A 26365-nucleotide genomic window follows, 5' to 3' on the forward strand; every position below is an offset into this window, starting at 1 on the left:
TGCACGTACTGGCACGCGAGAGCGAAGGAACGGCCTGTGTGGTTGATGTTTCTGGCACGTGGTTTTAAAGTTTTTTTTATTTTTATTTATTTATTTATTTTTTTTGCATGTACAGCCACGCAGGTATGGCCACGTACGTACAGCCACGCGAGAGCGAAGGAACGGCCTGTGTGGTTGTTGTTTCTGGTACGCGGTTTGAAATTTTTTATTTTTTGCACGTACAGCCACGCACGTAAGGGCACGCGATAGCGAAGGAACGGCTTGTGTGGTTGTTGTTTCTGGCACGTGGTTTGAAAGTTTTTTTTTTTCTTCTTTTTATTTTTTTTTTGCATGCCCGTACGGGCACGCACTAGTATGTATCATCTGATTAGTGAGAGATGAAAGGTTCACCATTACGAATACTGATACAATATGGCAAAGTGAATGTTACTATCAAACTCGTCTCGCCTTCAATATAAAAGGACTTGAATGTTTTCGAGATTTGTTGATTTTTTTTTTTAATCTGACGAGAAACACTCCTTGTGCGAGTCGGAAGGAGGGGCGACATATTGATCTGTAAAACTTCCGGGAGCTTGATAAAAAATTTTGGCGATAACATCCAGTTTTCAAGTTTCAGCGGTGCAAAAGCGTATTAATAGGTCTGATAATTCACCCACTTCTTCTGATAATATTCCACATTTTCACATAAAAGTGAAAAATCTAAAAGTTGGCCATCCTAACTTGGTAGAAAGTTCCCATGTACACCCAGAGTGCAACCATCACTTTCAACTTATTTCGTCCAGCGGTTTAGGAGTGCATACAATACAACGCACAGAAATAAATTGGCAAGTGCTTTTTCGATTCTATAAGGTTTTCATACAGATATACAATTAGAATACTTTAAACCGCCTGCACTTGTAATGCATTCTTTCACCAGGAGTGCTGCTAAATGAGTAACTCACTGACGTAAGATATACATTCACATTGAGAATTTGTGTCCTGCATCCCTGTGACTATGATTTTTTTTAAAGTTTCTGAAACCTTCCCCAAGTACAACCACCTCGTTTCAGCTCATTTCGTCAAGCGGTTTGGGAGTGCACACAAGTCAAACAAACACAAAAGCCAAATTATAGATAGTGCGAGCAAAAGTACCCATAGGTTGTGGATGAAAATACACTTAGGACAACCACTGAGTCAGACTTGGTCTATGTGTCAAATTTGGTGGTTGTTGGCCCAGCGGTCTTTGCAAAAAACGTCAACGGACAGACAGACATCTGATGAATCTTATTTATTAGATTTAGTGAGGTGTCCAATTGTGTGTGGAGTCAGGCCAGCTGTACAATGAGCCAATGGGTTGAAGACAGCTCAATTAATTAGGTGTGCTGGCCTTTGCCCATGCCATATGTCATGTGATATCTGTTAACCAATGTGATTGCATATAAATGAAAAAAGTCAGAAAACTGATCTCTAAAGACTCAGGTGGTGGATAAAAATACCCTTAAGACAATCCCCGGATCGGACTTTGTGTGCTATATTTGGTGGTTGTCGGTCCAGCAGTCCTTGCAAAAAAGACAGACAGACAGACATCCGATGAATCCTATATATAGGGTGTGTCAATAAATGGTTAACCGCATCAAAGCTTTATTTACCAAAACATTGAGTAATAAAACAAAAAAATTAACTCTGAAAATGAAAACCAAATAATGGAGAAATGAAACTCATTATATGCGTTAATGCACTTGTAGTTGAGGTGTTCGGTGTGAGCACCCCCACGCACACAAATTGTGAAGTTTTCAATGACTTTTCTGCAAGTTTTAATGGTTACTGTCTGCACATAACCCTCAACTGCTGCCTTCAGATCAGGTTCAAATCTGGGGTGTTCCTCATAGACGTTATCCTTACAAGCTCCCCAGAGGAAAAAATCCAGCGGATTGAGGTCGGGGCGATGTGGAGACCATTCATTTTCCATACGCAAACTGAGAACTGGTTCTCCGAATTTTTGACACAGAAAGGAAATTGTTTTGTTGGCTGTATGCGGGGTAGCACCATCTTTCATGAACCACTGTCGCCGGAGGGCTGACTGTCTTCGGACTTTCTCTATGCAAATTGATGCCATTTCTTCTGACTTTGCATGACTGACTCACAAACTCGTTCCATGTTTCCTTCACACCGTACACTTCTTGGGCGACCGGACCTTCCCTTGTTAATGTTGAGAATTGTCCCTTCACTTTTGAATTTTTTTCACAAGTTTCCAAATGGCTGGCTTGCTTGGCTTGTTTCTGGGATGCGTTGCAGAACCTCGTGTGAACGGAAGCAATTGATTTGGTCTCAAAATGCCACTTGACAATGTTTACTCTTTTTTTTTTTTGTATACCTTGTCGAGGCTCTTATGAGAGCCAACACACAACGCACATCAAGGGGGGGGGGGCATGAGACAGTAGGGGAGGGAGTGGAAAGGACAAACAGTGGGGAACAGAGACATGAGGAGATCTGTGGAAGGGAGAGGGATGGGGTGGGGAACATGGGGAATAGAAGATGGACATTACAGGGACTTTCAGGAAGGAAAGCAAGGAATTTGAAGGAGGTGGATTATCGGGGGTAGAAAAGATCGAGGATTTGGATGGGGGGTGATAGGTGGTGGTGAACAGCTGTTTTGAAGGCCTGGAGGGAAGAATGGGAATGAATAGAGTGTGGGGGTTTATTCCAAAGGTGGGAAAAAAAAGAGCAATGAAAGAGTGAAGGTGAGCAGTGATTCGTGATTTTGGTAGTTTTACCAGAAGGGGGTTGTTGGCGGACCTTGAGCACCCTGTGGAAATGTGGTGGGGACAAATCGCAGAGAGAGCACGGGGGGGGGGGGCGAGGCTGGAGAAGAGAGGGGAGAAGACAGAAAGACCACCGACCAACCTGCGGTGATTGAGTGAGAGGCCCAAAGACTCAGCCTCATTGCGGGAGATGCCAATGATCAGAAATGCCTTGGTTTCTACAGCATGAAGCCGAGAAAGGTGGGAGGCAGGAGCACCAGCCCAGAGGGGAGAGCAGTACTCCATCAGGCTGCGGACAAAAACTTTGTAAGTGGTGAGGAAGGACTTTGCACGATGGAGGATTCCCAGTCGGCGACTGGCTTTGGAGGCGAGGTTTGAAATGTGGCTTTCCCAGGAAAGGTCATGGCAGATAGTGAGACCCAGAAGTTTGAAAGAAAGGACTTATTCCAGAGGATTGTTGAGAAAGTGGACGGTGGGGAGGGGGGGGGGGGTTCTAAACGGTCCTTTCGAAGAGACATAGTGAGAGTGTGAGATTTGTCCGGATTGAAAGACATGTTCCACGTGTTGGACTAGTTTGTGATTTTATCTTGATCAGCAGTGAGCGACGAAGCTGCTGCTTGCCGGTCTGAGGGATGACAGATGGTACGGCAGAGGGTGGAGTCGTCAGCAAAGAGATATAGAGGATTTTCCAGAGAGTCGCATTGACTCCCCCAATGAATAATAATATGATGTTGTATTGACTTTGCTCTGTAGAAAACGTCATTTTTTTCTGTCGAGTACTTTGGTTATGCTTGAATGACTTCTCTAAAGATCATTGATCACTCCGACAAAAAACAAAAAATTAAGGTAATGACTAAAAGTACAAAGGTAATTCGAAGTGGTTAACCTTTTATTTACACGCCCTGTATATCACCAGCCTTATCACTATATATCCCTCCATGTTAATGATGCTCTTTCAATTTGAACTTTTGTCCGTAGATGCCAACTTTTGGTGGTCGTACATTATTCACGAATGGTGGAAACAATTTCTTAACAAATGGCGGTTTACTAAAACTACAAACTCAGTCCATTTTTTTGTAATTGCTGCAAGGTTGGGTTAGACACGAACGATTCGGAGGTCTTGTGGAAATGTTTGATAAGTTGCATGCATTCGGATCATGCCATGTCGTGGCCACTTGGTTCAATAAAAACAAGAGTGAACTAGAGGGGGAGCACTCGGTAGAGTGCAAAACCTCCGCCGCCAATACTGCGAAGTCACTCAAGTGAACCTGATATCCTATTCATTCAATTTGACGTCAACAGTGCTCACAGAGTTATAGTTTGCAACTTTCCCTTTTACTTTTACATAATTAATTCGTCATAACTAGATTCCTTGAGACAGAAATTGATTTTACATGGATATATCCACCTGAAGTTCCAAAATCAGCCGCAATTATAATTTTGGCATGTTTTTTTGTTGGAAATCACTTATAACATGTAGAAATGCAAAAAAAAAAAATCGAAATTTTGTTGAAAAAAAAAGTTGCAAAATTGTTTTTTTTTTTCTCTCTAACAATTTTTTTTTGTGGGGGAAGGTTGGAAATCACTTAAAACATGTAGAAATGCGAAAAAAAATTCAAATATCTTTTCAAAATGGCCGCCATATCGGCCATATTAGATTTTGGACCAAGTCCAAAATCTAATGGCATGATCCTTGGACCAGACCTAACCCCCCCCCCCACCAAGTTTCGTCGAAATCCGTCGGAGTTTTTCCGTAATACTGTTCACAAACAAACAAACAAACAAACAAAAAGGGGTGAAAACAGTAACCTCCATCCATCTTCGATGGCGGAGGTTAATAATAATACACAGTGCATTGTTTTGCAGTATTCCCATGATTTAGGATAATTTGTATTGATGTACATTGATGGCAGCCTCTTTTAGGAGTGATAAATGGTCATGTTTTCAGTGATGTTACTAAGATTGAGAATTTGAACGAAAATGCATTTAACCCATTCTTGCTTGACTGCGTGCCCAACATCCAGCCCTGCTTCTCCTCGACGATCTGCTCAGCTGATTGCGAGACAGGCTGGAAACTCTCATTGCACTCCATCTCCCCTTGCGTTACGCAGCAAGGTATGTTATTTATTTATCCTCGCCGAAGGAGAGGGTATTGCATTTGGGTCCATTTGTTTGTTTGTTTGTCTGTCTGTCTGTCTGTCTGTCTGCACAAAACTTTCATGTTTTTCTCCGCAACCGCTTGTCGGATTGAAACAAAATTTTCACCATTTGTGCGACTACTCATGTAGAATGCTTTAATGATAATTATGACATCAGCGGTCACTTGATGTGGCAGCCATGTTGGAAAAACGGAAAAAATTGGACCCTCTATCTCCAAAACCACACCAAGGAAAAAATTGAAACTTGGCACATGGCAAGTACTCTTAATGGGGAATGAGTGTGAATTAAAATTATTTTTTTTTATGATGCCATAGGTGCCCGAGTTATTACGTCATCATTGCATATGTAGAACGCCGCATCCGATCTCGGAATGAGGGTCATCGAGGAATAAAATGATCCACAAAAAACAAATTTTATGACATCATCGGTCATGTGATTTGGCAGGTCAGGTTAGGTATGGGAGCATGTGCCAGAACAGCACGTCGCTGCGTCCACTTTCCGTCGGTACTCCAGGGGCCTCCGTCTGGCCATCCCCCAGGCAGATGCCAGGCCCATCCCCATCTCCTTGAGATGACGGTCAACCTGTTGCAACCATGAGGCACGTGGTCGACCCACTGGCCTCCTCCACTCATGAGACTCCCTCGCTGAGAGAATCTGGTGAGCAGGATCAGAGTCAGGAAAATGAGCCACATGTCCATACAGCCGCAACTGACGCTCACGGACTATGCAGGTAACAAATCTCATCCGAGTCTCTCTCAGCAACCGCTCGTTGGACACAAAATCCGACCAGCGATAGCCAAGGATTCTCCGAAGAGACCTGGTACCAAAGGAATTAAGTCTCCGTCTCAGATCCTTGGTCAGAGTCCAAGTCTCGCACCCATAGAGCAAGACTGGAAGTACCAAGGACCTGAAGACTCGGACTTTCGTCCTCCCGCACAGGTACCGGCAGCGCCACACCCCATGATCCAGTGAATCCATGACTCCCCAGGCCCGACCCAGACGTCTATTGACCTCTGACTCGCAGCCAGCAGCGACATGAATATCACTGCCAAGGTAAGTGAATCTCTCCACGACCTCAACATCCTCACCACAAACAGACACAGACAGGACAGCAGCATCCAAGATGTCACCGAAAGCCTGGATCTTAGTTTTGACCCAAGAAACCCGTAATCCCAACGGCTCCGACTCCTCATTCAGCACCTCGAGGGCCCCCAAGAGGATGTCTAAAGTCTCCGCAAAGATGACTGCATCATCTGCAAAGTCAAGGTCCGAGATCTTGACATTCCCAAATGACGCACCGCAACTTGATCTCTCCGACATCCTCCCTAGAATCCAGTCCATACAAGTGCTGAAAAGTGTGGGGGCAAGTACACATCCCTGACGAACTCCAGTAACAACTGGAAATAAGTCAGAGATGGTACCACCACACTTCACAGCACTCTCAGTACCAGAGTAGAGTTCAGACATCAGATCGATCAGTTTTGGTGGCACCCCACGAAGACCAAGAATCCTCCAGAGGACATCCCGATTCACTGAATCGAACGCTTTACAGAGATCAACATAGGCTGCAAGCAGCCCCTGCCGAAACTCTCGTCTGCGTTCGGTGAGGACACGAAGTGGAAGGATACGGTCAATCGTTGACCTCTTTGGTGTAAAGCCTGACTGCTTTGGACGCTGGTGCTCAAGCAGATGGTGGCGAACCCTATCGAGAATTATCCGAGCAAAGACCTTGCCCGGCACTGAGAGCAGCGTCACCCCTCGGTAGTTGTTGCAGTCTTGGCGATCACCCTTCCCTTTCCAGAGAGGGACAACAAGGCCCCTCTTCCAGTCAGTTGGGATGATGCCTGTGTTCCAGGCAGAGCACAAAACTGCATGCAACGACACGAGTGCAGCATTTCCACCAGCCTTGAGAAGTTCGGCATGGATGCCACTGATCCTTGGAGCTTTGCCCCTTTTCAACTGGTTCACCGCAGCCCGTGTTTCCACAAGCGTAGGTGGACCACAGTTGATTCGAGGGTCAGCAACAGGGATTGTAACACCCTTGACGTCCAACTCGACAGTTGGGGGATCAGCCTGGTACAACCGCTCAAAGTAACCGGCCCAGCGGGCCTTCACTTCAGACTCCTCTGTCAAAAGCCTACCACTCTCTGCTCGAACTGTAGTGCTCCGAGGGATGGGCTTGGATGAACGTAATGCGCGAATTCCCCTGTAAGCGGGACGAGAATCACCTGTCCACAGGTGATGCTCTACCCCCTCACAGATTCCTCGCACATAGGCCTGCTTGTCCACCCTCAGTGCACGTACAGTTTTACGCCTCAGCTCCCTGAACAGCTCAGCTCTGCCATTCAGCCTGGCCCTGCGACTCTGATCAATGGTATCCAGTGTCCCTTGAGAGACAAAATTCTTCTTTGCCCTGCGGTGAGCTCCAAGGCGTCCACCGGCAACATCAAGGACGGTGGTCTTGAAGGCGCTCCACAATTCTTCAGGACCCCCCAAAGCACCCAGACCCCCCAAGTGTCCACTCAGCCTGTTCGCAAACTCCTCAGCTACTCTCTCATCCCTGAGCTTGGCAACATCCAGCCTCGGCTGGGATGGTACCATTCTCCAGGATTTAAGGTGCAGCTTTAGAGTTGCTACAACAAGCCTGTGGTCAGTATTGAGGAACTGAGCACTCCGGTAGACCCTGCAGTTCTGGATCATCCTCCAACGACCGTCAATGAGGACATGGTCAATCTCCTTTGCCACACCGCCAGCGTTGGAATACCAAGTCCAGCGATGAGCTTGTGGGCGCTGAAACCATGAACCAGCCACCCTAAGTCCATGACTTCTTGCAAAGTCAAGGAACTTAGTGCTATTCTGGTTCATAGTTCCTGATCCATGGGGACCAACACACACCTCATAACCGTCCCTATCAGTTCCAGTCGATGCATTGAAATCCCCCAAGACTAGAAGTGTATCTCGTCTGGGGCACTGATCAACCACAGACTCGAGTGTGGCGTAGAATGCATCCTTCACGGTGAGATCACTCGCCTCAGTCGGAGCATAAACAGAGACCAGGGAAATGACACCTAAGGAGTGACGAATCCTTAATCTCATAATACGCTCGTTGACCGGTGTTACCTCAATTATCATTGGGGTCAGCTTATTGGACACAGCTACAGCAACTCCTTGGGTATGGTAACCATCAGAGCGACCAGACCAATAGTAGGTGTAACCACCCACCATTATCTCTCCGCAATCCGGTCTCCGAACCTCAGAGAGAGCTGCAATCCCGATGTCCAAACGCTTGAGCTCAGATGATAACAGAGACAGGTGATCATCCTCTCTTAGGGATAGGACATTCCAGGCACCCACCCGAAGGGACCGCCTCAGGTTATCCCAAGGAGACCGCCGTCTGGTGGACGACACCTCAGCACCACTCCGACACACTCTCCCGCAATCTGACCCAGGGATGTTACCCCGTGGTTTCCCTCCTATCAAAGATTGGGGGTCCCGAAGGCTTTGCCCCAATCCCGTCATCCGGTGAGCTGCCCTGCGTAGGGAAGCTACACAGGAGGTACTCCCACGGAGTGGGTTTTCAGATTTTTTTGCGTTTTTGCGTTTTGCGGAATGAAGGGTTTTACGGTGGCCGGAGTGCAAATCCTGCCACCAACCTCCTAATAAGAAGTGACCCAACTGCAGGAGGACGTCCGCAGACACAGTTGGGCACTAGATATGGATGGCCGTTGGCTCACAAGGAGCTCCTCCGCCCTTTGATTTGGCAGCCATATTGTTTTTTTTTTGTTTTTTTAACCTTCAAAAAAATTCTCTGAAATGGCTCATCAGATCGAGGCAAAACTTTACACATATGACCGCCTATCCATGAATAACAAAAGTTTCATACATATTATGTCATATGTCACAGTTTGGCAGCCATGTTGGATTTAAGAAAAAATGAAGTCATGTTTTCTCTGGAACCACTTAATCAATCGACCTGAAACTTCACAATTATGATCTAGTAGTGATAAGGAATACATGTTATAAATTTGAACTTGATCGGCCACATGGTCTGGCAGCCAGAATTATTTAATTTTTTGATCTGGGTTATTTTTGTTTTTGATTTTCTTTTTGATGTTTTTTTTTTTTTTTTGAACGAGGCTCACTTGGCTGTGCCTGGATGGGTTTGAGGGTAGAAGAGTAGCAGCTGAATTGTGAATCCTATCCAGGTTCCTCTTGATGACTTCATCTTTGTTTTTTGCTTGCCTGGGTTCCTTCTGATGACTCCAATGCAGGACTGTACCTACTTGGTTTTCCATCTGATTTGAATTTAATTTATTTTAATCCCATTCTAAAGTCAATTGCATAATAATAAAAACATCATGGGTCAGGGTCAGGTGTCCGATGAAAGTAGGGTTGCATCAAAGCGGGATGTCTGGGTACACGCTCATCACTGCAAGCAGTTATAAAGTGACACTTCTAATTATGTCTCTCATTAATTACGTAACACACTCGTATATGAACACCATCCAAAATACACCACACAAAACAAGTCGTGGCGAGGGTCTGTAATCTCTGATTGCTCTTTTTCTTGTTCCAAATGAATTCATAATGGCACTAAGTGGATGACAAAAAAATCTGATTAGGTTTCATGTGCTGTGTGTTCAGAAGGGTCTGAATCTAAATGTCTCAATTTTGTTTCCACTCACCCATCATAGTATTTTGGTATCCAGTTTATGCTGCTTTTATTTATTAATACTCCATTTGAGGCTAAAAAAAAAATTGATGCTAATATTATTTGCACATATATTTATTTCGAGTCGAGACTCAGCTTCTTTGCCTGAAAAAAAATTGATTTATATTAAGAAAGATATTGTCAAAGCCATTTGGCAAATCACTAACAACCTGTGGTTTCCATCGATGCAGTCTGGATGAAAATTAAACGCAGGAGATTTCTTTAGAATCAGGGATAGCTATCGTAACTGTCTTTTTGGCTCTCAGGATGGCTTAGAGGTACACACACTCACACCTCTAAGCTGCCTCACCAGGGTTTGAATCCCCACCCAGCTACAAGTTGTCATCCCGGTGTTTCACAGGCAGGGTGATTCATCAATGTGTGCCGTCCGTCGGATTGATGTTAAACAGGGTGTCCCATCTGTGAGCATTAGTTGGTGGACTTTAAAGATTCCACAGTCGACTTTGTGAAGATTACGTGAGTTATTGCTGGCACCATGAACAAATTACAAATTCCTGCCCTGACTTCGTGAGTTGGATTGATGATCTGACCAGGATTGTAACTGCTTCGGCAGGACCAATGCTCTGCAACCAACGCTCTGTACATGATGATGATGAATGGTCTTGTTTTATTTATTGTTTGTATTAAATGTCTTCTGATATCATTTCTGTGACCTTCCTTATTTTTGTATATGTGCTTTTTCATCTCAGGCACGTATTGGGCACGCTAAAACCTAAATGATGACGAATCTTTTTTTTGTTCTGAGCTTTTAATTTATTATGCTTGATTCCACAATACAACTCTTTATCCACCCACTCTATTTTATTTTCTCCCTATTAAAAAACAAGAATCCGCTTATTTAGTTAGGAGCATTTGATGTTGTTTTTAAATATTTATTTTCTTCCACCGTTCCCTCTGCTTCCATGTTTCTGTGGTCTCCTCTCATTCATGATGCATGTGACGCTCCATTGTTAATCTAATGTTAATGATGCATCATGGCTGATTGATAACTTATCTTCGACTCAGATCTCAGGAAGCAAGAAAAAGGCTGCGCACCCTCAACAAGGGATCCAGCATGTTGAAAAGTTGCCTGTTGACAAGAATCTGACAAAAACGTCAGAAGACTTCATCATTCAACCTACCCCAGTGTTCTCTTTGGAGATTGAGGAACCTTTCAATGAGGCATCACTCGACACTGTTATTCCAACCACAAAGACTCATGATCACGTCCAGCAGTCAGATGCATTGCATAATAGCTCATCCCTTAATGCTGTATTTACGAGCACGCTATCTACCCTTAAAGTCCAGAGTAATGAGCATTATGCTTCTGAAGGTTTGCCGCCTAATCCTCCAGACACTTGGCAAGGTGATGTGTTTTTTTTTGTATTTGTTTTGTGTTTTTATTCCACACATTTGGAGTTTCTTTTCATACTTGTATTAATAAGGAATATTTCATTATTATTTATTTGTTTTTGTAACATTTGACATTTGCATAATTGATTGTTGTTTGCTTGTTTGTCAAGATCTATGAGCTTGTTCTGTTGCCTTGGAAGCCGGGCGTTGCATTATTGAGGGGACATTAACCCAACTGCCTGGTCTTGGAGCATTTACTTCTTCATTATAATAGAACCCATAGTATCATGTGAAAAGAATAACCCATTGTGTGTCAACACCTGAGCCAATTATAAATGCCTTCTCAAGTCAATGGTGAAGGTGATGGGCACTGCATCGCTGTCATGATCACTACCCCAGAAATTATTATTTGGTTGCAGTCGATTCTCCAGATATCATGAACGTGTTAATTCACCTTTTCAAGACAAACCCCAAAAATTGATTTTATTTGTTCTTTTTTTGAATACCGGATGTGTGATGGGATACACACTGCACAGGATAGCTCAAAAGGAGCTTACTGGCCTTTGAGCTATCTCATCTGGATTAATTTACCAACCCAAATATAAACTATCACCCAGGTGCTTTGTAGCCATGTTATTGCGTCAATGACTGTCCATCCGTCAATGACTGTCCATCCGTTAGATTGTACGTTAAACTTGGGTCCCCTCTGCGAGTATTTCTTGGTGCAACTTGAAGAACACCTTTTTTTCTTTTCTTTTTTTTTGTATACACTGTCGAGGCTCGTATGAGGGCGAATACACAGAAATGCACAACAAAGGGAGCAGGAGACTAGGGGCGGGGAGTGAAGGAAAAAAAAACGGGGGGAACAGAGACAATAGGAGATCTGTGGAATGGAGAGGGATGGGGTGGGGCACACAGGGTAAACAAGATGAACACGACAGGGACTTTCAGGAAAGAAAGCGGGCAATTTGAAGGCAGTGGGATTGGGTTGGATTAATGGGGGTAGAAAAGATTGTGGTTTTGGATGGGGAAATATAAGAGGTGGTGGTGAACAGCTGTTTTCAAGGCCTGGAGAGAAAAATTGGATTGAAGAGTGTGGGAGTTTATTCCAAAGGCAGGAAAAAAGAAGACTGAAAGAGTGAAGGTGAGCATGATTTTGACGTTTTATCAGAAGGGGATTGCTGGTGGACCTTGAGCGTCCTGTGGAAATATGGTGGGGGGACAGATCACAGACAGATCGGGGGGGGGGGGGCGAGACCGGAGAGGAGACGGTAGAACACAGAAAGACCACACACTTGCCTGCAGTGAGAGAGTGAGAGACCAAAGACTCAGCTTCATCACAGGAGACACCAATGATCCTAAATGCGTTGGTTTCCACAGCATGAAGCCAAGAAAGGTGAGAGGAAGGAGCACTAACCCAGAGGGGAGAGCAGTACTCCGTCAGGCTGCGGACGAAAGCTTTGTATGTGGTCAGGAGCTCAGGTGTGCCAAGGAAGGACTTCGCATGACAGAGAATGCTCAGTCGGTGACTGGCTTTGGAGGCCAGCTAGAAAATGTGGCTTTTCCAGGAAAGATCATGGCGGATGGTGAGACCCAGATGCTTGAATGAAACTACTTCTTCAAGAGGATTGTTGAGAAAGTAGATGGGGGTGGGGGAGGGAGGGGTTCCAGATGGTCCTTTCGGAGACATATAGTGAGAGTGTGAGATTTGTCATGGTTAAAAGACAGGTTCCACGTGTTGGATCAGGTTGTGATTTTATCCAGATCTGCAGATGGTGAAGCGGCTGCTCTTGCTGCTGCTGCCCGAATGGCTGCTCTGGCTTTGATGGCTGCTCAAAGTCCCTGCCAGTCGGCCTGAGTGAAATGCCAGACTTGACGGTGCTGAGATTGTTCTCTAATAACAGGAAGAGAAATGTTTACTTTGACAAGCATGTGGTGGAATGAACCAATTGGAGCAGAGGAAGAACAACAGATATTTTCATGGAAATCAGATCCAGAAGAGATGGAGTACCATTGGTTGAGATCCTGGTTGGGAAGTTGACAGATTGTGTCAGTCCCAATGAGTCACACAAGTCTTTTGCTGAAGTGCCTTAGCAGGTTAGAGAGGTGCCCACACCCAGCCAACTGGCATGATGACAGTTGAAGTCACCACATATGAGGAAGAGAGAGTTGGGATGAGAGGATAGAAGTTGGTCCATGTTTTTGGCAAGGAAGATATAAATGGAGTCATCATTATTTGGTGGATGGTACAACACACATATAAACGTGAGGTGGGAGTGGAGGGGAAGCTGTAGCCAGAAGTATTCCTGGGGGTGTTTGTGAGAGAGGGCAGTGCATGGTGAGTGAGGAATAGAGTCTTTGATGAAGAGAGTAACTCCACCGCCAGGACGAGGCTCAAGTCTGTCATACTGGACGAGGGAGTAACCAGGGAGAGATACTCCGGAGTCAGAGACTTCTTGAAGGAGGAAAGTTTCTGTTAAGCAGATTATGTCTGGTTTGTCAGTGGCAACCTGTCTGGAAAGACCTGTCAGGTTTGAGTGAAGGCCCCAGATGTTTGAGGTCCACACTGTTAAGGAAGAGGGAGGGGAGGAGGTTTTGGGTGCAAGTGAAGGGAGGGGGATGGAAGGAGGATGGAGGAGGGGGTGGGGAGGGAGGTAAGGAGAGTTATTGAAAGAGTGTGGGGGATTGCAGAAGAGCTTGGGTAGAGAGCTGGATGAGGAGGAGAAAAGGCTCGGTGTGATGGGTTGAGGTACCGTGGGGAGTAATAATAGAGGGGCAGAGGGCAGTTGAAGATTGGAGTAGGGGGAGTGATGAAGTGGGAGAGAGAGGATGGGGGAAGGAGACACCTTTGTGGATGTGAGAGGAGGCAACTTTTGGAGGGAGAAGTGTGATAGAGAAGAGGTGAGGGGGGGATAGTTGAAGAAGAAGGGTGAGGGGGAAGTTTTTGAGGAAGGTGAGAGGGAAGCTTGCAGGGGGAAGTGTGTGAAGGTTGCTTTGCGAGGGAGGGTTGAGAGTGAAGCTTTAAGAGGGAGGAGAGACGATGAGGGCAGGCATGGCCAAGGTGCAGGAGGGCGATGGTAGAGGTATGGTAAAGAGTGGAGCGGGCAGGGGGAGGTACAAGATTTGAGGGGTTGGGAAGAGGGGGAGGTGTGCTGAGAGGAAGAAGGAGCATATTTGTGGTGATGTTGAGTGTACTAATTGAGAGTGAGATGAATGTACTGACTGATGAGTGTACTTGGTACATTAAATTTTAAAATGTTGCCCATTGTGTGCCATTGCTCTGCCCAAAATCTAAAATCCTGCTTTAATGTACAGCAACCTGATCCAGTTTGAATTGCAGCCACAGAAACTGCTTTGGCAAAACCAGTTCGCTGGATACAGTGTGGTCATGGATGGATGGATGGGTGGGTGGATGCGCGATGCGCATTGCTCATGAGTGTCCTTGTAAATCCGACAACAAATAAGTCATTTAACTACCTAAATCTGTCTAACCTTTCCAATAAATAAAAGTGTAAATTATGTTGATGCTATTTTGGGCTATAAACCTATTAAGTACATAACTGTAATTGTATTGATCACCCCTTTGTCACATATATTGTACCTCTCCTTTTACTTGCTCCTATCTCCTTCCAGCTTTGTTTTTCTTTTCTCATTCCTCTCACTCCCTTGCCCTTATTTCCCCCTTTTGCTTCATTTTCTCAATCTTATATATTTTTTCAGTTACTCCCACCCATTCTCCTCCCTCCCCCAACCCCTTCTTTACATTCGTAATTTTGTAGATAACCATTTTTTGAAACTTGATGACAGTACTGATTATTTTTGAGGAGGTGATCATGTTGGAGTGGGAGTAGTGAGGGAAAGCAATATTACCTTAATGGTTCTTGCAAGATTTTGTTCGCGAAGCACAGTTGAAAGGAAATAATTTGGTGCATGAAATGATTGAGAACTTCACCTTTGCAATCGCATTTTTTGTTGTAATATTCACTGTGAAATGTCAGGCAAACATTCTAAGAGTAGTTCCTTCCTGCAAAAAAAAAAGAAGTCCCATTCTTCCATGAGCCTCTCTTGACATCATCAAACTTATTGTTCTTCTTTTGGCTACAGGGTAGCATAATTGGCTGAGGGCATGGCTGTGCTGCTGATGCAACACCCTCTGTAGATTAGGGCAGGAATTTGTAACTTGGACATGGTGCCGGCAATCGCATGCCTTCTCTTAGCGCAGGACACCGTTGGATATTTAACGTCCACCAACTAATGCCTGTAGACAGGTTGCCCAGTTTACCATCCATCTGAGGGATGGCACGCATACATTGATGGATTGCTCTGCCTGTGAAACACTGGGATGACAGTTTATAGCTGAGCTGAGATTCAAACCCAAGCTAAAGAGCTTGGAGGTGAATTTGCTTACCTATAGGCTATCCTGCCAGCCTTTCATGACACTAAAAACAGTCTTTAAGAGGACTCTGCTTCTGGTTCTTCCATATCTATTTGAGATGACTGCTTCAGCACTAGAATATGATTCTTTTGTGACCAGGCATTTGAGCAGGTAATTTTACTGTTCCTCAGATTTAACTGAAATGGAAATTAATTGCTCATGCCTTTCCCAACTTTACAGCTTCACCCCATGAAGCAACCAGGGTGGCAGATCCTCTGGAGTTGTCACAATGGGGAATGCCTCCAGTGGTTCTGGAAGCATACAAAGCTGTTGGTATTTCCCAACTCTTCCCCTGGCAGGCTGAATGCCTTACACAAAGTGGTGCATTACTGGGCAAAAACTTGGTGTACTCTGGTGAGTACATTGCCACTTTTGGACTCTTCCATAGAGATCTCATTTCAGCTTTTTCTTTCTTTGCATTTTCTAGCTGTCACATTGGCATACTACTACTCTCCGTTTGGTCGTGCTTTCTATTTAATTCTTTCCAATTGTGGCTCTCGTCCTTCATGCTAAATGTAGCGAATGAGTACATTTTGCTGTTGACCATTTCTCTTTGCTGTGACTTTTTTTGTTAGCATGGACAGTAAATATCTCTTCTTCCATAACATTATGTATTTGTTTTTATCTTCCGTTCGATCAACGCCCCAGAAGAAGAACTGCAGCGGCATCATTTTGCCTTTGATTTTATAACATGTAAATATGCTTGAGCTCTGGGATTTCCAGTACCGGGTGAGCTGGAAGGACGAGTGGGTCAAACGATGGCGGTTTGAATGAAGAGAATTGACTTGGAATCCAAATGTTTTCTTCCACGCTAAATGCTGTCTATTTATTGCACTTGCTTTGCAACTGGGAGTTGATGCGAAAGAAAATTTACTTGCCAGTCATTTAGCAAAGCTGAGGATCCATCATAGGGACTAATGTGGAGCCACCAAAACTGTACCCGAGGTGATAGTTTTAAACAGCTATATATTTTTTTTCTTGTGATGCTTTGGATTGTTTGTATTTTCTTGTTTTAACTCTTCCTTCTCATTATGCCTACCCAGCACCAACAAGTGCAGGCAAGACATTAGTTGCTGAGATATTGGTGCTGAAGCATTTGCTGGAGAAACATCAAAAGGCTTTGATCACTCTTCCTTATGTTGCACTAGCCAGAGAGAAAACGAATCGGCTCAAGGTTTGATTAGTCAAGATCATGCACTTGCTCTACACATGGCTTATGTCACAGCATTTTTATATAATTTGGGAAAAATATTTGAAAAAAACACATTGGAGTAGATGTCAATGTAAACGTTATTGGCTAATATTAGAACAGGTAATGTTGATGAATTTTGTGTTTTCAGAGTTGATTGTGCTGTTGTAACCATAATCTTGTGACCCAAATGGCACAAAACTGTCACCATTTTACCCCAGAATGTATGGCAGGGAGCAGGAATTCGCGTGGGTGGGTTCATGGGCAATGAAAGCCCTCCAGGAGGATTGGCTGCTTGTGATGTGGCTGTGTGCACAATAGAGAGGGCAAATGGGCTACTCAACCGCCTTTTGGAAGACGGGCAGTTAAACTTGCTTGGTGAGTTCAACATTCTGCCACTTGAGGAGTAGCAAAATGGCTCGGTTTTTATGCCCCCTCTGACAAAGTCGCCAGAGGCATTATGTTTTCTGGTTGTTTGTATGTACGTAAATACATACGTCCGTCCGTGCTAATTTTCTCTGTTTTCTCTGCACCCACTTATCCGATGGACACATTTTTCACCTACTCATGTAGAATGTTTTAATGATAATTATGATGTCATAGGTCAAGTGATGTGGCAGCCATGTTGGACAAAAGAAAAACTTTGGACCTCTGTAGCTCCGAAACTGCTCAATGGATTAGTCACATGGTGTGGCAGCTATGATTTTATTTTTTTTGAAGAATAAACTTTTAATATCCTCTTCTCCAGAACGGCTTGACAGATTGAGTGGAAACTTCACCCACATGTTCCCAAAACCTTGGGGATACCAGGGTGTTCACTAATAATGAATAGGTCATATGGTCTGGCAGCCATATTGGATTGAATGAAAATCCTTTAAGAAAAATTTCTCCTGAACCGCTTCATCAATCAATGTGAAACTTCACAATTATGATTTAGTAGTCATGGGAAAATATATGTTATAAATTTAAATGTGATCAGATGCACGGTTTGCTAGCAAGAATTATTTAATATTTTCAATCTGGATTCAGGGATTTAAATTAAACTTGCTACAAGTATGTATAATGATGTGATAATGTGGGTGGAGGCATATCTATCGATGTCGTGACGTCGAAGAATGCTGTTCTAGTTTTGTTTTTTTATAAGTGTTTTTGTACCTGACTTTCCTGGTTCTAAGTTTAATCAACAAGAGGTTCACATTTACATGACGAAAGATATCCTTCTTTTGCGTCCGCATTGTTGAGCACACAATATTTAAATGGCGATGTATGACCATCTGTCCAATTTGTAATCGTCTCGAAGGAAAAAAAATCCCGTCGTATCTTTCAGGCCACAAAGACCCGATCAGAGATCATTTGGATATGAATGTTAAAAACTAAGGAATGGGGATTTAAGTGTAAATTATCTGTTTAGGAATTAGATAATATGTGTATCAAGGAAAAAGGAAAAAAATGCACTGAAATGGATGGATTTATGGGATGGATTCTGTTTTGTAAAAATATTATTCATGACGTGTGAGTGTAACATGGTGTTGTGAGCCAAATGGCATGTTCCAGTGTCTAAGCTTTATTGTATTTGATTAAATCCTTGGCGATATCACTTGCTAGATCATTAAAGTATTGCTAAAACAAGTGAATCATGTTATTGTAAAGAAAATAACATTTATATTGGTCATCAAATGATTTGTGGTAATTTTTCATTCATTGCCTGAGACAAGAGTTTGTACCAGATTTATCCTTTTATCTGATTTTTATTTGATCATGTTTTTGTTTTTGTTTGTACCAGATACGTCCTTTTACCTGATTTTTATTTGATCATGCTTTTGTTTTTGTTTGTACCAGATATGTCCTTTTACCTGATTTTTATTTGATCATGTTTTTGTTTTTGTTTGTACCAGATATGTCCTTTTACCTGATTTTCATTTTATCATGTTTTTGTTTTTGTTTGTACCAGATATGTCCTTTTACCTGGTTTTTATTCTATCATGTTTTTGTTTTTGTTTTTGTTTGTACCAGATATGTCCTTTTACCTGATTTTTATTTGATCATGTTTTTGTTTTTGTTTGTACCAGATATGTCCTTTTACATGATTTTTATTTGATCATATTTTTGTTTTTGTTTGTATCAGATATGTCCTTTTACCTGATTTTTATTTGATCATGTTTTTGTTTTTGTTTTTGTTTGTACCAGATATGTCCTTTTACCTGATTTTTATTTGATCGTGTTTTGTTTTTGTGCCCTCTTCCTTTACCAGCATCATTCATGTGTCAGATCTGTTTGTTTCAGGTGTACCTGATTTTTATTTGATCATGTTTTTGTTTTTGTTTTTGTTTGTATCAGATATGTCCTTTTACCTGATTTTTATTTGATCGTGTTTTGTTTTTGTGCCCTCTTCCTTTACCAGCATCATTCATGTGTCAGATCTGTTTGTTTCAGGTGTACCTGATTTTTATTTGATCATGTTTTTGTTTTTGTTTTTGTTTGTATCAGATATGTCCTTTTACCTGATTTTTATTTGATCGTGTTTTGTTTTTGTGCCCTCTTCCTTTACCAGCATCATTCATGTGTCAGATCTGTTTGTTTCAGGTGTGATTGTCGTGGATGAGCTGCATATGGTGGCAGAACCTGGTCGTGGAGCACTCTTGGAGCTCATGCTTACCAAGCTTCTTTACCTCACAAGCTCTTTGCGGTGTGCTTTTAATTTGCACATCTTCTCCTGCTTTATTATGCATCTCATTCGACATTCTTCAACAGCGTTGACTCTTCACCAGGAAACTTTCACTTGTTTCCCTAAGCCATCATAGCAATCCCCCTCAAGCATTGTTTGCTAAAAAAATTTTTATTTGTGTTCCTTTCTTTTCTTTCTGTCTCATATCTTCCCTGTAAAATTAAAAATTAAAACATACCCTGGTAGTGCCTTTCTTGAAAGAGTGAGGGCCTCATACATTTCAGAGCAGTATTTTGTTGATGTAATTATTTATATCTATGATATACATAAACTGACATTCTTATTATTATCATTATTACTAAATCGCAATTTATTTTTCTTCCTAGGCAATACAAGCCCATCCAGATCATAGCCATGAGTGCCACTCTTCCTGACCTTCGTCTGCTTGCTTCTTGGCTACGCGCTGACTTCTTTCACACTGACTTCCGCCCAGTTCCCCTTTGTGAATACATCAAGGTTGCTTCTAGTTTCTCTTCTTTCATTGTCTCAGTTCTAACTGTGTTTGATATGATTGGACGTTTTAAAAGAAAGGGACAATATCTCAGCTCTCATGGAGTCATTCTATATTCAAAGGGAAGGGACTGTGAATACGATGTTTGTTCTATGACTCCCGGATCAAAATGTTTGCATTATAGCATTCAAATAGTTTACACCATGTTAAATCACGAAAATAAACCTCCCTTGTTATCCAACAAATAAAGATTGGTACTGGCTTAATGGTTAAGGTGGTTGGCTTAGGATGTTAAGGTCCTGAGTTTAAGTCCCAGCTGTGTTAAAATGACACCAGGTGGGTTGACTCAGCCCATCATCCTGCCAAGGTTGGCAAAATGGGTACCAGCTTGCTGGGAGTGAGCCAGTTGAGTGTCCTGTATTGGATTGGCTACCCATTCAGGATTGTGCCAACTAGCCAATCAAACTGCCCTGACAACCTTATGCTTTGATGGTGTGAGTAGCATCATCCATTCATCCCCATCTTACAATTGCAATCTCACCATGTTAACCTCCACCCACCGAAGGTGGACGGAGGTTATGTTTTCACTTGTCTATCTGTCTATTTGTGTGCAGGATATCTCAAAAAGTTGTGGACTGATTCGAATGAAAGTTGGTGGACAGGTTGGGTGTGTGACGAGGATGAATTTATTCGATTTTGGTGAAGTTCCACATCCTGATGCTAGAATTTAAAAAGTGATTCTTCACTTTTGAGAGATAGGGCCGAAGACAATATTCAGGAAACCCTCCAATGTCTCGGGAGTTAGGTTCCTGGAAAATGCCGCAATAGTTGAAACCACGGTTGTGGAAACCAAGGGTCAATGGGAAAGCAGGAGTTTGATTCTTGGGCTTCAAGAAGATATTAAGGAAGTTTGACGGTAGCCATATATATATATATATATATATATATATATATATATATATATATATATATATATATATATATATATATATATATATATATATATATATATATATATATATATATATACAGTAATTCCCCGCTATATCGTGGTTCACCTATCGCGCCCCCGCTTCATCGCGGTTTTTCCCTTGGAACCTAACTAATTTTTTCTGCGGATTCCCCTGGTATATCACGTTAGTAATATATAAAATATAAATTATTTAAGCAATAAATTATAATGCGTGGCACTCGGCCAGTCACACAACGCACGAGACAAAGTTTCGCTTGTGAAATTCGAATATTTTCTACGTTTTTTTTCTCCAAGCCCAACGATGCCGCCCAAACGCCCTGTACCTTCTGAGGCTTCTGGCAAGGAACCGAAGCGCCAGAAGAAGGCTTATATTCACTCGATATAAATCAAACCCAATCGTGTTTATACACCGCCCAGCGTTTAATAATCACTCGATATAAATCAAACCCAATCGTGTTTATACACCACCCAGCGTTTAATAATCACTCGATATAAATCAAACCCAATCGTGTGTACACACCGCACAGCGTTTAATAATCACTCGATATAAATAAAACCCAATTGTGTTTATACACCACCCAGTGTTTAATAATCACTCGCTATAAATCAAACCTAATCGTGTTTACACACCGCACAGCGTTTAATAATCACTCGATATAAATAAAACCCAATTGTGTTTACACACCGCACAGCGTTTAATAATCACTCGCTATAAATCAAACCCAATCCTGTGTACACACCGCCCAGCGTTTAATAATCACTCGCTATAAATCAAACCCAATCCTGTGTACACACCGCCCAGCGTTTAATATTCACTCGATATAAATCAAACCGAATCGTGTGTACACACCACCCAGCGTTTAATAATCACTCGATATAAATCAAACCTAATCGTGTTTACACACCACCCAGTGTTTAATAATCACTCGCTATAAATCAAACCGAATCGTGTTTACACACCACCCAGTGTTTAATAATCACTCGCTATAAATCAAACCTAATCGTGTTTACACACCACCCAGTGTTTAATAATCACTCGCTATAAATCAAACCCAATCGTGTTTACACACCACCCAGTGTTTAATAATCACTCGCTATAAATCAAACCCAATTGTGTTTACACACCACCCAGTGTTTAATAATCACTCGCTATAAATCAAACCTAATCGTGTTTACACACCACCCAGTGTTTAATAATCACTCGCTATAAATCAAACCCAATCGTGTTTACACACCACCCAGTGTTTAATAATCACTCGATATAAATCAAACCTAATCGTGTTTACACACCACCCAGTGTTTAATAATCACTCGCTATAAATCAAACCCAATCGTGTTTACACACCACCCAGTGTTTAATAATCACTCGCTATAAATCAAACCTAATCGTGTTTACACACCACCCAGCGTTTAATATTCACTCGATATAAATCAAACCGAATCGTGTTTACACACCACCCAGTGTTTAATAATCACTCGATATAAATCAAACCTAATCGTGTTTACACACCACCCAGCGTTTAATATTCACTCGATATAAATCAAACCGAATCGTGTTTACACACCACCCAGTGTTTAATAATCACTCGATATAAATCAAACCTAATCGTGTTTACACACCACCCAGTGTTTAATAATCACTCGCTATAAATCAAACCCAATCGTGTTTACACACCACCCAGCGTTTAATATTCACTCGCTATAAATCAAACCTAATCGTGTTTACACACCACCCAGTGTTTAATAATCACTCGATATAAATCAAACCTAATCGTGTTTACACACCGCACAGCGTTTAATAATCACTCGATATAAATCAAACCTAATCGTGTTTACACACCACCCAGTGTTTAATAATCACTCGATATAAATCAAACCTAATCGTGTTTACACACCACCCAGTGTTTAATAATCACTCGCTATAAATCAAACCTAATCGTGTTTACACACCACCCAGTGTTTAATAATCACTCGCTATAAATCAAACCCAATCGTGTTTACACACCACCCAGTGTTTAATAATCACTCGATATAAATCAAACCTAATCGTGTTTACACACCACCCAGTGTTTAATAATCACTCGCTATAAATCAAACCCAATCGTGTTTACACACCACCCAGTGTTTAATAATCACTCGCTATAAATCAAACCTAATCGTGTTTACACACCACCCAGCGTTTAATATTCACTCGATATAAATCAAACCGAATCGTGTTTACACACCACCCAGTGTTTAATAATCACTCGCTATAAATCAAACCCAATCGTGTTTACACACCACCCAGTGTTTAATAATCACTCGATATAAATAAAACCCAATTGTGTTTACACACCACCCAGTGTTTAATAATCACTCGCTATAAATCAAACCTAATCGTGTTTACACACCACCCAGTGTTTAATAATCACTCGCTATAAATCAAACCTAATCGTGTTTACACACCACCCAGTGTTTAATAATCACTCGCTATAAATCAAACCTAATCGTGTTTACACACCGCACAGCGTTTAATAATCACTCGATATAAATCAAACCTAATCGTGTGTACACACCACCCAGTGTTTAATAATCACTCGCTATAAATCAAACCCAATCGTGTTTACACACCACCCAGTGTTTAATAATCACTCGATATAAATCAAACCTAATCGTGTTTACACACCACCCAGTGTTTAATAATCACTCGCTATAAATCAAACCCAATCGTGTTTACACACCACCCAGCGTTTAATATTCACTCGCTATAAATCAAACCGAATCGTGTTTACACACCACCCAGTGTTTAATAATCACTCGCTATAAATCAAACCGAATCGTGTTTACACACCACCCAGCGTTTAATAATCACTCGCTATAAATCAAACCTAATCGTGTTTACACACCACCCAGTGTTTAATAATCACTCGCTATAAATCAAACCTAATCGTGTTTACACACCACCCAGCGTTTAATATTCACTCGCTATAAATCAAACCCAATCGTGTTTACACACCGCCCAGCGTTTAATATTCACTCGATATAAATCAAACCCAATCGTGTTTACACACCACCCAGTGTTTAATAATCACTCGATATAAATCAAACCCAATCGTGTTTACACACCGCCCAGCGTTTAATATTCACTCGATATAAATCAAACCGAATCGTGTGTACACACCACCCAGCGTTTAATAATCACTCGATATAAATCAAACCTAATCGTGTTTACACACCACCCAGTGTTTAATAATCACTCGCTATAAATCAAACCTAATCGTGTTTACACACCACCCAGTGTTTAATAATCACTCGCTATAAATCAAACCCAATCGTGTTTACACACCACCCAGTGTTTAATAATCACTCGCTATAAATCAAACCTAATCGTGTTTACACACCACCCAGCGTTTAATATTCACTCGATATAAATCAAACCGAATCGTGTTTACACACCACCCAGTGTTTAATAATCACTCGATATAAATCAAACCTAATCGTGTTTACACACCACCCAGTGTTTAATAATCACTCGATATAAATCAAACCTAATCGTGTTTACACACCACCCAGCGTTTAATATTCACTCGATATAAATCAAACCGAATCGTGTTTACACACCACCCAGTGTTTAATAATCACTCGATATAAATCAAACCTAATCGTGTTTACACACCACCCAGTGTTTAATAATCACTCGCTATAAATCAAACCCAATCGTGTTTACACACCACCCAGCGTTTAATATTCACTCGCTATAAATCAAACCGAATCGTGTTTACACACCACCCAGTGTTTAATAATCACTCGCTATAAATCAAACCCAATCGTGTTTACACACCACCCAGCGTTTAATATTCACTCGATATAAATAAAACCCAATTGTGTTTACACACCACCCAGTGTTTAATTATCACTCGATATAAATAAAACCCAATTGTGTTTACACACCACCCAGTGTTTAATAATCACTCGATATAAATCAAACCTAATCGTGTTTACACACCGCACAGCGTTTAATAATCACTCGATATAAATCAAACCTAATCGTGTTTACACACCACCCAGTGTTTAATAATCACTCGATATAAATCAAACCTAATCGTGTTTACACACCACCCAGTGTTTAATAATCACTCGCTATAAATCAAACCTAATCGTGTTTACACACCACCCAGTGTTTAATAATCACTCGCTATAAATCAAACCCAATCGTGTTTACACACCACCCAGTGTTTAATAATCACTCGATATAAATCAAACCTAATCGTGTTTACACACCACCCAGTGTTTAATAATCACTCGCTATAAATCAAACCCAATCGTGTTTACACACCACCCAGTGTTTAATAATCACTCGCTATAAATCAAACCTAATCGTGTTTACACACCACCCAGCGTTTAATATTCACTCGATATAAATCAAACCGAATCGTGTTTACACACCACCCAGTGTTTAATAATCACTCGCTATAAATCAAACCCAATCGTGTTTACACACCACCCAGTGTTTAATAATCACTCGATATAAATAAAACCCAATTGTGTTTACACACCACCCAGTGTTTAATAATCACTCGCTATAAATCAAACCTAATCGTGTTTACACACCACCCAGTGTTTAATAATCACTCGCTATAAATCAAACCTAATCGTGTTTACACACCACCCAGTGTTTAATAATCACTCGCTATAAATCAAACCTAATCGTGTTTACACACCGCACAGCGTTTAATAATCACTCGATATAAATCAAACCTAATCGTGTGTACACACCACCCAGTGTTTAATAATCACTCGATATAAATCAAACCTAATCGTGTTTACACACCACCCAGTGTTTAATAATCACTCGCTATAAATCAAACCCAATCGTGTTTACACACCACCCAGCGTTTAATATTCACTCGCTATAAATCAAACCGAATCGTGTTTACACACCACCCAGTGTTTAATAATCACTCGCTATAAATCAAACCGAATCGTGTTTACACACCACCCAGCGTTTAATAATCACTCGCTATAAATCAAACCTAATCGTGTTTACACACCACCCAGTGTTTAATAATCACTCGCTATAAATCAAACCTAATCGTGTTTACACACCACCCAGCGTTTAATATTCACTCGCTATAAATCAAACCGAATCGTGTTTACACACCACCCAGTGTTTAATAATCACTCGCTATAAATCAAACCCAATCGTGTTTACACACCACCCAGCGTTTAATATTCACTCGATATAAATAAAACCCAATTGTGTTTACACACCACCCAGTGTTTAATAATCACTCGCAATAAATCAAACCTAATCGTGTTTACACACCACCCAGCGTTTAATATTCACTCGATATAAATCAAACCGAATCGTGTTTACACACCACCCAGTGTTTAATAATCACTCGATATAAATCAAACCTAATCGTGTTTACACACCACCCAGTGTTTAATAATCACTCGATATAAATCAAACCTAATCGTGTTTACACACCACCCAGTGTTTAATAATCACTCGCTATAAATCAAACCCAATCGTGTTTACACACCACCCAGTGTTTAATAATCACTCGATATAAATAAAACCCAATTGTGTTTACACACCACCCAGTGTTTAATAATCACTCGATATAAATCAAACCGAATCGTGT

The 26365-nt window shown here is 41.8% G+C and overlaps 1 protein-coding gene across 1 annotated transcript in view; it reads left to right on the forward strand.

Moving 5' to 3' along the window:
• LOC147008450 (DNA polymerase theta-like) overlaps positions 1–26365 on the forward strand; it is a 96692-nt gene that overhangs the window by 3528 nt on the left and 66799 nt on the right. Inside the window, exons 2-8 of the mRNA XM_085863640.1 lie at positions 4766–4856; positions 10639–10978; positions 15581–15754; positions 16444–16574; positions 16811–16967; positions 19173–19275; positions 19641–19770. Coding sequence (XP_085719766.1) covers positions 4766–4856; positions 10639–10978; positions 15581–15754; positions 16444–16574; positions 16811–16967; positions 19173–19275; positions 19641–19770 — 1126 coding nt within the window. The remainder of the gene's footprint in view (positions 1–4765; positions 4857–10638; positions 10979–15580; positions 15755–16443; positions 16575–16810; positions 16968–19172; positions 19276–19640; positions 19771–26365) is intronic.

The sequence above is a fragment of the Eptatretus burgeri genome, chromosome 18 (assembly GCF_056783735.1).
Source record: "Eptatretus burgeri isolate ZD-2024b chromosome 18, Ebu_testis_v1, whole genome shotgun sequence".
NCBI lineage: Eukaryota > Metazoa > Chordata > Myxini > Myxiniformes > Myxinidae > Eptatretus > Eptatretus burgeri.